At 42.8% G+C, this 15,646-nt stretch overlaps 1 protein-coding gene across 3 annotated transcripts in view; it reads right to left on the bottom strand.

Annotated features, from left to right (window-relative positions):
• Nucleotides 1–15,646, bottom strand: part of LOC308083172 (membrane-spanning 4-domains subfamily A member 15-like) — a 65,453-nt gene that overhangs the window by 12,356 nt on the left and 37,451 nt on the right. Inside the window, exons 1-2 of one of the 3 annotated variants that reach the window (XM_080425350.1) lie at nucleotides 10,445–10,803; nucleotides 7,537–7,647 (exon numbers count right to left, since the gene is read on the bottom strand). In XM_080425350.1, the coding sequence (XP_080281476.1) occupies nucleotides 7,537–7,647; nucleotides 10,445–10,759 (426 nt within the window). In that variant the 5' untranslated portion in view covers nucleotides 10,760–10,803. Of the gene's footprint in view, nucleotides 1–7,536; nucleotides 7,648–10,444; nucleotides 10,804–15,646 lie in introns of those variants that run through there. The other 2 variants (XM_080425351.1, XM_080425349.1) reach the window with 2 other exon arrangements.

Here is a 15,646-nt window from a genome sequence, read left to right as displayed (position 1 = left end):
GTCCGACTCCTCACTAATGCTTATGATAAGATTATACCATCTCTGTCTACTGGCTCTGTGTCTCAGAGGTGGGTGGTGGTCAGGTGGATCTGTAGCCATGGTCATGGTCCCAAGTCCCTCAGGTATGGACTAGTACAGTATATCATCATTTATCAGCTCATGTGTGTTTTTGTATTAATAATCTAAACAGGCAAAGTAACGAAAATGTCCAATTATTGTAGGCAATACAGGCTTATTTGAATGGCACATTAAAATACATTAAGCATTGAGACACTTTGACACAGAAAGAATGCAAAATAAATTACAACTCATTACAAAATTTAAATACAATTCAAAAAGAGAATGAAAAGATTAAACACAAAAATTAAACTCAGTAAAGGCAGCAGCAAACAGAAAGATCATCAGTTTATTTTAAACACACTGAGAGAGTTGTAGCAGACAGTTTTGTGGGAGTTCCATAAACACACTGCTTCTCCACGTTTAGCTGTGAATCTGGGAACAGAAAGCAGAGCTGTCCCAGATGACCTGAGAGGTCTGGATGGTTCATGATGTAGCACAAGATCATAAATGTATTTTTAAACCATTCAATGCTGTATAATAAACCAACAGTGTTTTGATTTAAATTAATTATTTGGCAGACAGGGAGCCAGGATAAAGATCTAAGAACTGGAGTGATATGATCCATTCTCTTGGTATTAGTAAGGACTTAGTAAGTTATTCTAAATCTTTCTCAGACATAAATCCTTTAAATATTGATATAATCTTAAACTGATTATTTCTTCAATGCACTACTCAAAAAGATAACATGGCTATTCTGACATTAACATGTCTTTTCTGTTGACCACGGAGTTGTATAGTCTAGAGTAATTAAATGACCCTTTTATTGTCTCCGCCAGGCCGAAGGCATGGCGAGAGAGTATGTTTTACCCCCTGTCCGTCCGTCCGTGTGTGTGTGTGTCCGTCCGTGTGTCCGTGTGTCCGTCTGTGAACAGCTAATCTCCCGCACCGTTGGCTTGATCGCAGCGAAGCTTTGCACACACACTCCCTGGATGCCAATTCAGAACCTCTGCCCCAAATGTTTCACATGGGCCTGTTATAGCGCCACCAGGAGGTTTTGTGCAAAACATATTTTTTGACAGTACTCCTTCAGATTTGATCCAAACATCATGCAAATCGGTACTCTATAGTCATGTGATCAACACGGATCTGTTTTTCGGATCTGATTTTCCATATTCCATCCTAATTGGTTAAGATTGCCTTCCAAAGTTTGCAGGATTGGTTTGTTTTAAACAAAATGCCTCAAATCATGAACACAGCATGCGATTTCCTTGAAATTTTACACGCACATTCCCACTAGGCCGAGGATGAAATGGCACCCTTTTCACATTGGCCTGTTATAGCGCCACCAGCAGGTCTAATTTAGCAACACACATTTTTGGAACAAAATGCCTCAAATCATGAATGCAAGGTCCGATTGCCGTGAAAGGCCCAAGAAGAAATGGCACCCTTTTCACATTGGCCTATTATAGCGCCACCAGGAGGCCACAATAACCTACCTAACCTGGTGGAGACCTGTGCTCCGTGGAGCACTTTTTCTAGTTTTAATTGTATTTTATGTATTTATTGTCTCCGCCAGGCCGAAAGGCATGGCGAGAGAGTATGTTTTACCCCCTGTCCGTCCGTCCGTCCGTCCGTCCGTCCGTCCGTCCGTCCGTCCGTGTGTCCGTCCGTCCGTGTGTCCATCTGTCTGCGAGCGACTAATATCCGGCACCGTTGGCCCGGCCGCTGCGAAACTGTGCACACATACTCCCTGAATGCCAATTCAGAACCTCTGGCCCAAATTTTTCAGATTGGCCTGTTATAGTGCCACCAGGAGGCCTATTTGTACAAAATCCATTTTTTGATATTACTCCTACAGATTTTATCCAAACATCACGCAAATCATTACACAGTATCTCTGTAGTCATGTGATCAACACGGATCTGTCTGATTTTCCATATTCCATCCTGATTGGCTAAGGTTGGCTTCCAAAGTTTGCAGGATTGGTCCATTTTGAACTAAATGCCTCAAATCATGAACGCAGCTTGCGATTTCCGTGAAATTTCACACGCACATTCCCACTAGGCCGAGGAATAAATGCCACTTGAACATTTTCAAATCAGCCTCATGGTGGCGCTATAAAAGGCCAAATTGCGTTTTTAACTGTAACTGCACCGATCTGCGTGAAACTTTGCACGCATACTCCCTAGAGGCCAAGGAAAAACATCTGCCCTGCATTTTTCACATTAGCCTTTAATAGTGCCACCAGGAGGCCGACTTATGTAAAATACATATTTTGAGATTAAGCCTTCAGATTGTATCCAAATGTCACGCAAAACGGTACACATGATCTCTATAGTCATGTGATCAAGATGGATCTGTTTGATTTTTCATATTCCATCCTGATTGGCTAACAAATCTAAAGTTTGCAGGAGTGGCCCGTTTTGAACAAAATGCCGCAAATCATGAACGCAGCGTACGATTGCGGTGGAACTTTGCACATATCTTCGCACTACGTTGAAGAACAAACGCCACCCTTTTAACATTGCCCTATTATAGCGCCACCAGGAGGCCGATTTTCTTTTTTATATTACTCCTACAAATTTTGTCCAAACATCATGCAAATCCGTACACATTATCTCTTTAGGCAAGTGATCAAGATGGTTCTGTACGATTTTTTATATTCCATCCTGACTGGCAAATTCTGAACATTGCTGGCCCACAATAACCTACCTGACCTGGCGGAGACCTGTGCTCCGAGGAGCACTTTTTCTAGTTTCTAATTGAATTGTTGACGTGTGTGCATGTTATACCATCCACCAGGGGGTGGTGCATCACCCCTGCTTCCCACAGCCTTGGGATGAACCTGGAAAGGAATGAGATTAAAAGCTCAATCAGGTTGGATATCACGTGTTTCCTTGATGGGATGGATCTTCATAAAAGGTCATTCATTGTGCAACATTCAATTGTTATGTGATTAACATTTTAATTCATGAAACATGGTAACTCTTTAGTCAGACTATTAGGCTCTGTGTATGACTGTAGTTCAGTCAGGACAACTCATGAATGGATCAAATATATTTTTATTGAATATAAAATGAGCAATATATTTATTTTGGCTTGGCGATGAATCTGCATTTAGGTACTCTGAGAAAGCACATTACATCTCCCTACCAATAGGGACTCCGAATCCCCCGTACATAAAAGTAGATCCAAAACGACAAGGTGGTAGCTGGGATGGCAACCCGATCGCCAGAGAATTAGTATACATTGCACGGATCCAGTGCACGTCATTCCGTGCATAGTCGCCTAGAAACCCTGAAATTCCGTGCATATGTACATCTCTCCCTTTGTGACAAAACCATTTCGGAGGCGCGCAGTCTCAAGGGAATTGTCGCCACGTAAGGGGCCACCGAGCGAGCTAAAGCGAGCGAGTTGCCGTCCCGAACGTTGCGACATTCCCTTGTGCCTACTCAGCGCCGTTTGAGTTATGTACCGATAGGCACAGAATCGTAAATTTTGTTGTGGGGACTGCTCTGCTTCCGGGTTTTTCCGGGTTGCGACTGGTTACGCCCACCGTGGGACTCGCCGTACATATGCACGGAATTTCGGGGTTTCTAGGCGACTATGCACGGAATGACGTGCACTGGATCCGTGCAATGTATACTAATTCTCTGGCGATCAGGCTGGGGATGGTGGAGGGTGAGCAGTGTTAACCCTTCCATTGTGTTAGGGTCTTTTTTGACCCGTTTTCAATGTTTGAATAGGTCAAAAGTACCCTTTACATTTCTTTATTGGAACGAGGCTTCATGATATCCTCAGAAATAGCAATTTTAACGCAACTAAATTATTTATCATCATTTTAATTAATCCTGATGGTCTAAAAAAAAAAAGGTGACACTTGTGGTGTTAGGGTCCGAAATGACCCGGCAAAGAAGTGTGGCTCAATTCCCCCCCAAATTGTCAATATTCAATGTTTACATGTTTGAGAGTGAGAGAGACTTGAGTGAGTGAATTTTAACATTTTTATAATAGAAAACGAGATATATTGAAAGATGAAACCGTAGCCCTAACCCAACATAATATTTTTAAAAGTGTTTCTGGATATGAATGCATTACAAGTGAGCTAAGAGGTGGGAGATTTTTTTATTATTTTTTTGAGTATTTTGGGCTGATTTAAATCACGGGTCAAATTTGACCCGCTAACACCACAAGTGGATGCAGTTTTCTAACACAATGCAAGGGTTAAAGCAGCAGCAGAACAGACAGCAGTAGGCAGCAGCAAAAGGCAAGCAAGGAATGAGCAATGCAACTTCCTCATTTAAATAGGGTGCTCTATTATGAAGTGAGTATGAGACTTGTTGAGGATAGAAGCATGGAGCTGAGACCGACCAATGGTAAACAAAAAAAATAACTGCACTGAGTTCCCTGATAGAACTTGCTCTGTCTGTACCAAGCGCTACGCTCATTTCCCTTTTCCAGAAGGTGGCATTCCCGTTTCTTGTAGTGGGTCAGTTTCCCAAAGCTTCATTTGATTGGCTCAGCAGCAGATTTGGACCGGAAACACACAACACCTTCCACCTTCTGGAATTACAGTCATGCACAGAGCCTGTATGAAATCACATGTGACAGGGTAACAGACCTGATAGGGTGAGGCTTCAGTGTAGGAAGGCGGGGCATATGCAGAGGTTGTGGTGGCCCGTGACATCACTGTACTACCTTCAAGCAAATGGTTGCCCATGACAACAGCTTGCTGAAAGACACAGAACAGACCAAAGAGTCCCTGAGATGTTAAAGACAGGGCAGCAGATGAGGGACAACTTCAGATATTTACATACCACAATATATCTAGACAACAATATCTGTTGATTTCTGACTATAATTATGGAATTTAACAGGGTGGATCTTCTTCCACTCCTGATACCACAGCCTTGAATATGGGAAACGTGGGGGCGGGGCAGATTTAGCTGTTCAACAGTGTGAGGGTCCATCACGGTAACACAGGCAGATTCTACAGGTCCATGTCATGTAGATTGTGTTTGTGTTTGTGTTCAGGTCTCACCAGGATCGGGGTCTGTTGGCAGCAGCTGCAGCAGGTGGCTTTGCAGCCAAAAATGGACACACAGATGGAAATGATGAACATCAGCAGATTGAAGACACACTGCACACCTGACACACCCTGGAACAAGCTCTGGAAACGACCACATCATATAAACAAACAAACATCATGTAAACAAACACATAACCACAATGGTCTGGTGATTTGTACTTAGGAGCAGGGATACATTACAATATACGATAGGAGCAGGGATACATTACAATATACGATAGTATACATTTAAGACTTTAATGAATGAGGCCCAAAGCCTTTACAAAACAACATCTCTGCATTTGTAGAAAACCAACACAAGTAAACAAACACATCATGTAAACAAAACACATCATGTGCACAAACACATTGGCCCTCATTTGTCAACGCAGCGTATAAACCGGCGTATATTTTTCCATATATTCGGCCGTACGCCAACGTCGAAGTCACATTTATCAACGAATCCTACACAGCCGATCCGAGCGTACATTTGGTCCCAGCCTTGATAAATCTCACGTCTGAAAACGAGCGTCATTTAAATAACACGCCCTTAAATATCCTCGAAACACCCCAATTTTACGACATGAAGAACCAGAATAAGACCAAAGAAAGAGTTTCGCCGGCTCGCCTCGCCTCGCTGCCTGTCAAGTCACACACACACACACACACACACACACACACACACACACGCACACGCACACGCACACGCACACGCACGGACGTACACATGCACACGCCTCTCTCTCTCTCTCTCTCTCTCTCTCTCTCTCTCTCTCTCTCTCTCTCTCTCTCTCTCTCTCTCTCTCTCTCTCTCTCTCACACGCATACGCGCCCAACTGCGTCTTTCATAATCCGTTACGGTACAATCTTTGTCAGTCACGTAGGCTTGTAACCTACATGAATGACATATTATGATACCAATCACATCGCCATGAATGGAATACGTTTGTATATTTATTAACCCCATACCGAGCAGTGCGCGTTCGAGTTACACTAAAGCAGTCATGTAGGCTATATTCTCCATGAGACTCGGGCGGTCTGCAGACTGCAGTGATCCCGTGCCGCCACCCACGTTATAAGAGATTGGAGTGTCAGGTTTATATCCTTAACCCAGCCAGGTTGTAGTCTTCATAACTCTCTATGACATAACTCCATACCATAGGACAAGCTACTGTAAGTTTGTAGACCCCACTGTCCATGAAAAGATGGTCGGGAGTCCCGACCGCGGGACTACCGACGCAAAAGCGCTCGTATATTTTGAAAATAGCAGATCTACAAGCTCACAATGCGTCACGATGCGACGCTTGTGAGCTTGTAGATCTGCTATTTTCAATGCAGCCAGATCTGCAATCTTATCTGAATGACTGTTAAAGCAGTTTGTTTAAATTACTTTATAAAATGTTATATTTTCACAGGGATTATTTTATACTGTAGATATACATTTTGGAGTGGATATATGTGTCCAGATGCCTGTCAGACAGTCAGACAATGATGCTCCGCAGGTCTAGGATGGAAAAACGGGCGCAGCCAACTTCAACAACTGCTCTCTACCAGACGTGAGATTTCAGCCTACGGTAGGATGAAGCCCACGTCAGGATATATTGATAAATGCCGAAAGGTGCGGTGATCTCGCCGTACGCCCATTATTTGGACTGCACCGCGTTGATAAATGAGGGTCATTATGTACACATGATGTAAACCAGTGGTCTAATCAGGGTCTCATTAGGACCTGGTGAACCAGGTGAATGGAATGAACTAGCTGTTCAAACAGAGACCTAGCAGCAGTGTGGGTCAATTCAGAGTGTAAATAATAAAGTCCTACCACATGATGATAATAGGGTGCATCCCGATAATGTCTCACCAATGCGTCCAGGCCGTAAAGCCAGATGGCAAAACCTGACATCACAGCAGCCACAATGTTCATCCCCATAGAACCTTTAATCTGAAACATAGAACAGCAATAGAATAAACAACTAGTAACAAATTGAATGACTTGTAGAGAGCAGTAAGGGTGTGGTCGAGGGCGTGGCTTACTGACCATGCAGCGACTCATTGACCTATCAGCAGCCACCGTTAATGACCCTGCAATGATGTACTGGAGGAGAAGAGAAACAACCAATCAGATAATGAAGATTTATGTTTCAAAATAAAACATTTATGAATCTCCTTACAAAACATACAGTAGCATTAAAATGAATCATGGCAGTATGGTTATATGTGTGAATACTTACAGGCAATCAAATCCTGTTTAAATAATAGCTAGGATAATTAGTATGTACGTATTAACTTAGATACTTAGAGAGTAAGTACAGTATGAGTATTTCATTCAAAGCTCAAATTATTTTAATGAATATAAACACAGTACAGTGTACAGTAGGGTTTGGTGGAGGATGCAGATGTTTGCTTACAAATAAAGGTGCCCAGACGAACACTCCACTCCACACTGTTAAAGTGAAACCAAAGAAACACTCCACCACACCAAACAGGAAGAGCATTAGACCCACCATTATCTGCACTGTCTGCAAGGAAACACACACAGCAGGTCAACAGGTTAACAGGTCAATTGAAGCAATATGGCAGTCTTTACTGTAGGCAAGGTTAAACGACCGCCTTTGGCCTCATGAGATTTACCCAAATTGTTATCTTTAAAATATAAATAAACTGTTTTTCATCCCATTTGAGGCCCCTCAAAAATCCTGTGTGAAAATGACACAACAAGACCGCTTATTTTATAAGCTTCACTTCATTTCACTCTGAGCCCCAACCCCCCTCAGTTCAGACCAAGGTTATTATAGTTAACGAAAACGAACGAAATAACGAAAACTAAAGGTGAAAAAACATTTCAGTTAACTAAACTAAATAAAAACTAAAAGAAAAAAGGAAAAACGATAACTAACTGAAACTGTATTGTGTGTTTACAAAACTAACTAAAACTAACTTTTTAGTTTTAGTTGTAGTTTGACTAAATTATAGTCAAAATGCCCTTCGTTTTCGTTTCTGTTAAAAAATCTGGGGGGGGGGGGGCAGACCCCTCGCAGCCAGGGGCCTCATACTACAGTTTGCCTAGGGCCTCCAGATCCATAACAGTACATTTTAACAGCGGGCGAGTCTCCGGACGTTCGCCAGGCGACATCGTCCAAAAGATAAATAAAATCCATCTTGTCAGATCAACATCGTCCCCCCTCCCACTTCGCCTCATCGCCAGTAGTTGCCGGCTCTCATAGACATATAATGCACTTCCGGAAAATACTATCCTGAATCGCCCGCTGTTAAAACGCACCGTTAGTCCGCCCATGGGTGTGCTTTACAGTTGTTGTTGGCAATCAGGAACAAGGCGTGGTAAACTTATATTGTTAGACAAGCAAGTAGGCTGACCCTTTAATAATAACGCATGTAAGTGATTCCCAAAAGTATCACCTGATATAATTACTTGCCCACAATAGGCGTGCTAAATGTCCAAATACTTCCCCTCAGAGTTAATGCAAATGACTAATTTCAGCTGTTACCCGACTGTTTACATGAAGTCAAAACCTGGATGGACATAAACTCTCTAAACCTCAATAAAAGCAAAAAAATGAAATTATATTTTTTGACCATGATACTGTCCCAAGTCCAACCCACGCACCAACATCCTCAATACCCTCAACTCCAACATCTGCTCATCTGTCAAAAATCTTGGTGTTACCCTCGACTGGAACTTCACACTACAAACATTCTGCTCTGTCGTCAAAAGCAGTTTCTTTCAGTTAAGACTCTTAGCCAAGGTCAAAGCCTACTTCCCCCCTAAGCAACTGGAAATGGCTATCCATGCCTTCATGTACTCGAGGCTTGATTATTGCAGCTCTCTCTATGCAGGTTTGAGCAGTCCATACTCAAGCTTTTGCAGCTGGTGCAAAATGGCTGCCCGTCTCCTCACTGGCATAAAAAAGAGAGACCATATAACTCAGAATAAATTTTAAGGTCCTCTTATTTGTTTTTAAATCTTTACATGGGCTGGCTCCTCCTTATCTCGCTGAACTTGTGGAACCTTACGCCCCAGTCAGGGCTCTCAGGTCTGCTGACAAGTTGCTCCTGGAGGTTCCCAAAATTAGACTAAAAACCAGGGGTGACCGTGCCTTTGCTGCTCTGAAACAGACTATAGGGGTTTTTAAATCTCTCCTCAAGACTAATTTATTTTCTTTAGCTTTTATGTTGTTTGTGTCTATAGGTTCCCAGATTGGATTTAAAGTGGTTAAGTGTGTCTGTGGGTTTTATAACTACTGTACATAACCAATGAAAAGTATTAACAGGAGCTTGTGACTAAATAACAACATTGGCTCCACTGGATCACAGGTTCTTTCTTTCTCTTCCTGTAAAGTTATGGTTTTGGACATACACCCTTTCCGCCTGACAGCAACAATATAATACATAGGTTCTTATATGTTTATGCTTATATTGAGTATATTCTAATCTATACTGTTGTTAGTCAGTGTAATGTATGAACCTGGCAAAAATACTGACTTATCAATCTAAATTACAAATTAACAATGTATAAGAATGCTTGTTCTATGACTACTTCTAGTTATTTTATTATTTTGAGAAGGTTTTGCACAGAGACAAAAATGTTATCAACAATCTGTTTAAAAGCTCTAATCGTGAGATTTCATATAAAACTAGAAAAAGTTATTCCTAGGCCGTGCACGGCAATCGGTCACTGCATTCATGATTTGAGGCATTTTGTTCTAAAAATGTGTTTTGCTAAATTTGACCTGCTGGTGGCGCTATAACAGGCCAATGTTAAAAGGGTGGCATTTGTTCCTCAACATAGTGTGAATGTGCGTTCAAAGTTTCACCGCATCGGACGCTGCGTTCATGATTTGCGACATTTTGTTCAAAACGGGCCACTCCTGCAAACATTACATGTCAATGTTAGCCAATCAGGATGGAATATGAAAAATCAAACAGATCCGTCTTGATCACATGACTATAGAGATCATGTGTAAATATGAAGGCTTAATATAAAAAAAAAAGTTTTACATAAGTCTGCCTCCTGGTGGCACTATAAAAGGCCCATGTGAAAAATTTGGAGCAGAAGTTCGGCTTTGGCATCCAGGGAGTGTGTGTGCACAGTTTCGCTGCGATCAAGCCAATGGTGCCAGAGATTAGCTGTCCACAAAATGACAGAATGACACACACACACACACACACACACACACACACATGGACGGACGGACGGACAGGGGGTAAAACATACTCTCTCGCCATGCCTTTCGGCCTGGCGGAGACAATAAATAATTTCACAGTGATACTCTGATAAAAACTTTTAAGTATATTTACCCCCAGAGCTTGTGGGGATGTCCGTTTGAACTTCAATAGTTTGTTGTCTGGACTGGACCCCGGAACCAACCCAGTCCCACCAGACTGCATTCGGACTGGAACCAAACCAGTCCCACCAGACTGCATTTGGACTGGAACCAAACCAGTCCCACCAGACTGCATTTGGACCAAAACGAACCCCGTCCCACCAGACTGTATTTGGACTGGAACCAGAACCAAGCCATTAGGAATGTTCGGTACGTTAGTAAGATCTCCATAAGTAGCATCGTCTATCTCCTGGAGTTGAAGCTGGTCATAAGTTCCATCGTCAGCCATTAGGACTTGAGTTGTTCTTTCAGGTACCTGATAAGGTCAACCTCTTCACAACACACTGAAGACACTGTTCTAAACGTAGGCAGCACTGTTACATTTACAGTATATCACATATTAGATCACACACACACACACACACACACACACACACACACACACACACACAGTTTGGGCATTTGGCTCATACTGTACACACACACTTCCCCTCTCCTTTGCTAGTGTAAGACTGTAAGACTGGAGTTCCTATGCCTAGCGGTAGGGGGAGCGAGAGAGAGAGGAAGGAAAATGGAGAGAGAGGAAAGAGAGAAGAAGAAATGTGGTTGTTGTTGTACTGAGTTTGCCGGTTGTACACGTTGAATGAAAAGAGTAAAACGTTGATATTCTAAAGAGACTCCTCGTTCTTTATATAGCACCCCAAGTGTTAAACTAGGCTCTGTGGTAATGGTTTAACGCCTATTATTTTCTGATGAAATTAGCAGTTTCTTATGAATATCAACCACAATGCGTAGGCTGTACTGACGGAAGTGAGAAGTGACGGTACAGTTTTCCTGTAGCGTCGTGATCTCTGTAAATTTAAACTCAACTATCCGTCATTCAGGACCAACACCGAAAAGTTAAATAAAATAATGAATAAAAAACGTTGTGGTCACCAGGGTTGCTTTGAGTGATGAATGATATCAAAAGTTGAGGCAGCAAATCTAAACCTGATGAGGCCTAGTCTGGAAACCAGACGAATATGCCAGTGCAAAAAAGAAAAGCCCTTGATATTAATCTGGCCATGCCAGGCTGGATGAGGCCCCTTGCAAAGGTTCCCAGGCATGCAAGTAATTTATTGTCTCAACCAGGCCGAAAGGCATGGCGAGAGACTGAGAGTATGTTTTGCACCCTGTCCGTCCGTGTGTCCGGGTGTCCGCGAGTCCGTCGACCCCCTCCGTCAGTGAACTGCTAATCTCCCGATCGCAGCAAAACTGTGCACACACACTCCCTGGATGCCAGAGCAGAACCTCTGCCCCAATTTTTTCACATGGGCCTGTTATAAGTAACTTTGGGCTTGATTCTTAAGTGTAGTTTCTTATTTTGGCTCGCTTCCTAACGTCTTTTAAACCAGTGGTTCCCACATTTTTCTCATGTCAAGGACCCCCAGATTAATATGTAAAGTCACCTTTACTTGTTAATTCACTTCAAACAAACAGTATTCACTTCAAGCAGTACTGGAGATGGAAAGAGGAAGCGCAATCATTTGACAGAACATTTTACAGAGTTTCTGCACACATGTTAACACCTGCAAAGTATTATAGATGGAAAGAGGAAGCGCAATCATTTGACAGAACATTTCACAGAGTTTCTGCACACATGTTAACACCCGCAAACCATTATTACACTGACAGCATTCTTCAAGTGGAGCAAAGAAGGTGAGTTGCGTGAGAAGAGTTTGAGAGCCATAGAGTGAGGCGGGACTGCTAAGTGAGGCGGGGCTGCTATGTGGGCAAGTGAGTGTGTGTGTGTGTGTGTGTGTGTGTGTGTGTGTGTGTGTGTGTGTGTGTGTGTGTGTGTGTGTGTGTGTGTGTGTGTGTGTGTGCGCCTGTGCGCGAGCGAGCGAAACATAGAAGGACTCATGGCGCTGGTGTTAAAGGAGAATTCCAGACATTTTAAGTGTTATCGTTGATGTCTCGTTACTCACCTACTGACGTAAAAAGTGGCATTGTTTTTTTCCAGAGATTCCCCTGTCATCATTTTTTCAACCCCCTCCGTCATAATGGGAGCGCGTGGCTTAGGGAAATTCGTCTATTATAACCGATGCAAAGTTATTTTTTTCTCTACTACGACTCATTGTAGAGTCTCATGATAGTCAAACGTGCGCTGAAAGTTCCTGAGAGGCTAGCGCTACTGCCGAACGATTTAACACTGGTTGCTTGTTTCTCTCCAGAACCTGGCAACTTGGTGTTGCCAGGTAGAGAAATAAGCAACCAGTGTTAAATCGTTCGGCAGTATCGCTAGCCTCTCAGGAACTTTCAGCGCACGTTTGACTATCATGAGACTCTACAATGAGTAGTAGTAGAGAAAAAAATAACTTTGCATCGGTTATAATAGACGAATTTCCCTAAGCCACGCGCTCCCATTATGACAACGGAGGGGGTTGAAAAAATGACGACAGGGGAATCTCTGGAAAAAAACAATGCCACTTTTTACGTCGGTAGGTGAGTAACGAGACATCAAAGATAACACTTAAAATGTCCGGAATTCTGCTTTAATAGTGCAGCAGATGAGTTGTAAATATTCAGGATCAATATGTATTGACAAACATATTTGTGACAACACTAAAACTATGCAGACTAGAAGCGAAAAATGTCCATTGAAAAAAATATGCTTTCTTATTACTTTCTTTCTTTTTGGCCATTCAAATTTGCTTTATAACACACGCACGCACGCACACGCACGCACGCACGCACGCACGCACGCACGCACGCACGCACGCACGCACGCACACACACACACACACACACACACACACACACACACACACACACACACACACACACACACACACACACACACACACTAGAGTTCTCCTATCTCCTATCCTTTGGCTCTGACGTGGTATTCTTATCTGATGAAATTCATATAGTTTCTCATGAAATGAAAACCCATCATGAAGGACCAACACAGAAAAGTTCAATAAAATAATTAATTAAAAAAACGTTGTGCTCACCAAGGTTGCTTTGAGTAATGAATGATATCTAAAGTTGAGGCAGCAAATCAAACCCTGATGAGGCCTGGAAACCAGACGAATCTGCCAGTGCAAAAGAAAAAAGCCCTTGATATTAGTCTGACCATGCCAGGGCCAGGCTAGCTGAAGCCCCTTGCAAAGGTTCTCAGGCATGCATGCAATTCATTTAGCCTGCTATACTTGAGGACCAGAATCAGAATCAGAATCAGGTTTATTGTCACATCACAGGTTTACAAGGTAAAAAAGTGGGTGAAATTCGTTTTTGTACATCGTTCCCATCGCAACGTTATTTCCATAGAAAAAAGAGGGGGGGAGGAAGAAGAGGGGTGGGGGGGCAAGTGGGAAGGAGATCAAACAAGAGAACAACAAAAGGCCAAACAAGTTTATCTACATATTTACAAAAGTACCTGAGATAAAAGAAAAACCAATTTGCCTGAGCGTAGCAGCAATGTATGTATATTGTGCATGATATACTTGTGGACGTTAAGGTGCTTAGAGAAAAAAAAAGAGCACAATAAAAAGACCAAAAAAAGTCAGTGCGTTATACATGGGATTAAGGTGCAAAAAGTCAGTGCGTGTCAACCGCATAATCCACTTAAGGTGGACTGACCCTGGTATAATCCGCAAGTAGCTCCATGAGGGAGAGCAAAAAAAGAAAGTCACTTGTACCTGGTGTAGTCCACAGGTATGTCCAAGGAGGAGCCAGAAAAAAAGTCTGCGACCAGCTGGACAGTACCGCCTATTGTCAGGCTGCTGACAAGGCTCATGCCTCATTCAGCAGTCTGACAGCAGCCGGATTAAAACTGCACCAGCACCTGGTGGTGGAGCTCTTGATACTGCGGTAGGGCCCCTTGCCCAGTCGCGGTCGTTGTAGGGTTTTGAACAGTTTGTGACTTGGGTGGTGCTTGTCCTTGATGATGCGTTTGGCTTTGACCACGCACCGCTTTTTGTACAGTTCTTGGAGCGCTGGGAGCTCGCCTCCCATTATACGCTCTGCCGATCGCACTACTCGCTGTAGGCTGATCTTTTCTCGGGCAGTACAGTGCCCATTCCAGGCCGTGACACAGCCTGTTAGGACGCCTTCAACCGAACTGTTGTAATACAGCCTGAGGATGCGATGTCCTACTCCGAACTTCTTCAGGCGGCGGAGCCAGTACAGTCGCTGCTGAGCCTTTTTCTTCACGTGTGTGGTAGGTCTGAAGCTGTTACCGGCCTCAGACCTAGGGGAATCTGGGTCGGTACAAGTAGGCAAGGGTGCACTGTGGATCTGTGAAAAACGAGGAACAGACATGTTACTTTCTCTTGCCTTGCTCAGCCAGCAGCGGTTTATTACTCAACATATATCAAAATATTTATTTAGCATCTCAATATCACAAAATACTGTTTAACAGTCCAACAGACAGTTTACAATACTGGCAAAAATACAATAAATCAAATAATACAAAAATACAATGTATTCTTCAATAAACAAAAATAAAGTGCAAAACAATAACCCTTCTGTATTCTTTACTCCAAATAAACACTTAATACTGTGGTCAGAATACTCAGATTCCATCAACAACAACAACAATACATTTCCTAAATCTAATCTAAGCTCAAAATACACATTGAAAATAATAAATTTTCAGTCACACCAGCACGCACGCACGTGCACGCGCACGCGCACGCGCACGCGCACCACGTGTGCTTTCTGTGTGGAAACACAGTGTAAAACTACCTGGCAGCAGCCATTATTCAACTCAACAAAACAATAAAACTACTCGTCCAAACTTACTTCAGGTACACTCAAAACGTTACAAAACATGTCACTGACAGTTCACATTAGTTTTAACATCCTTAGGAATGTTTTACATAGTTATTTGATTACCTGTGAAAAACGAGGAACAGACATGTTACTTTCTCTTGCCTTGCTCAGCCAGCAGCGGTTTATTACTGAGCTGCGCATGCGTGGGGCCAAGACTATAGTGTTTCCTCTGTCATTCACAGCAGCGCAGGGGCGCCATCTACTGACTTGGAAGTCTAATAAGATGTGAAAACACATACAAAGTGTCACAATACTGTTAAGAGTAATTCTGATAATCTTAAAAAATGGGGGGTGTATGTTTTAGTGCAAAACTTTAAATAGAGGCATTTTCTGAACCCTCTACACTCTCCCCTGCTTT

Source organism: Gymnoscopelus braueri (genome assembly GCF_963280865.1).
Source record: "Gymnoscopelus braueri genome assembly, chromosome: 4".
NCBI lineage: Eukaryota > Metazoa > Chordata > Actinopteri > Myctophiformes > Myctophidae > Gymnoscopelus > Gymnoscopelus braueri.
The sequence above is the reverse complement of the archived record's forward strand: the minus strand, read 5'-3'. Positions and strand labels throughout refer to the sequence as shown.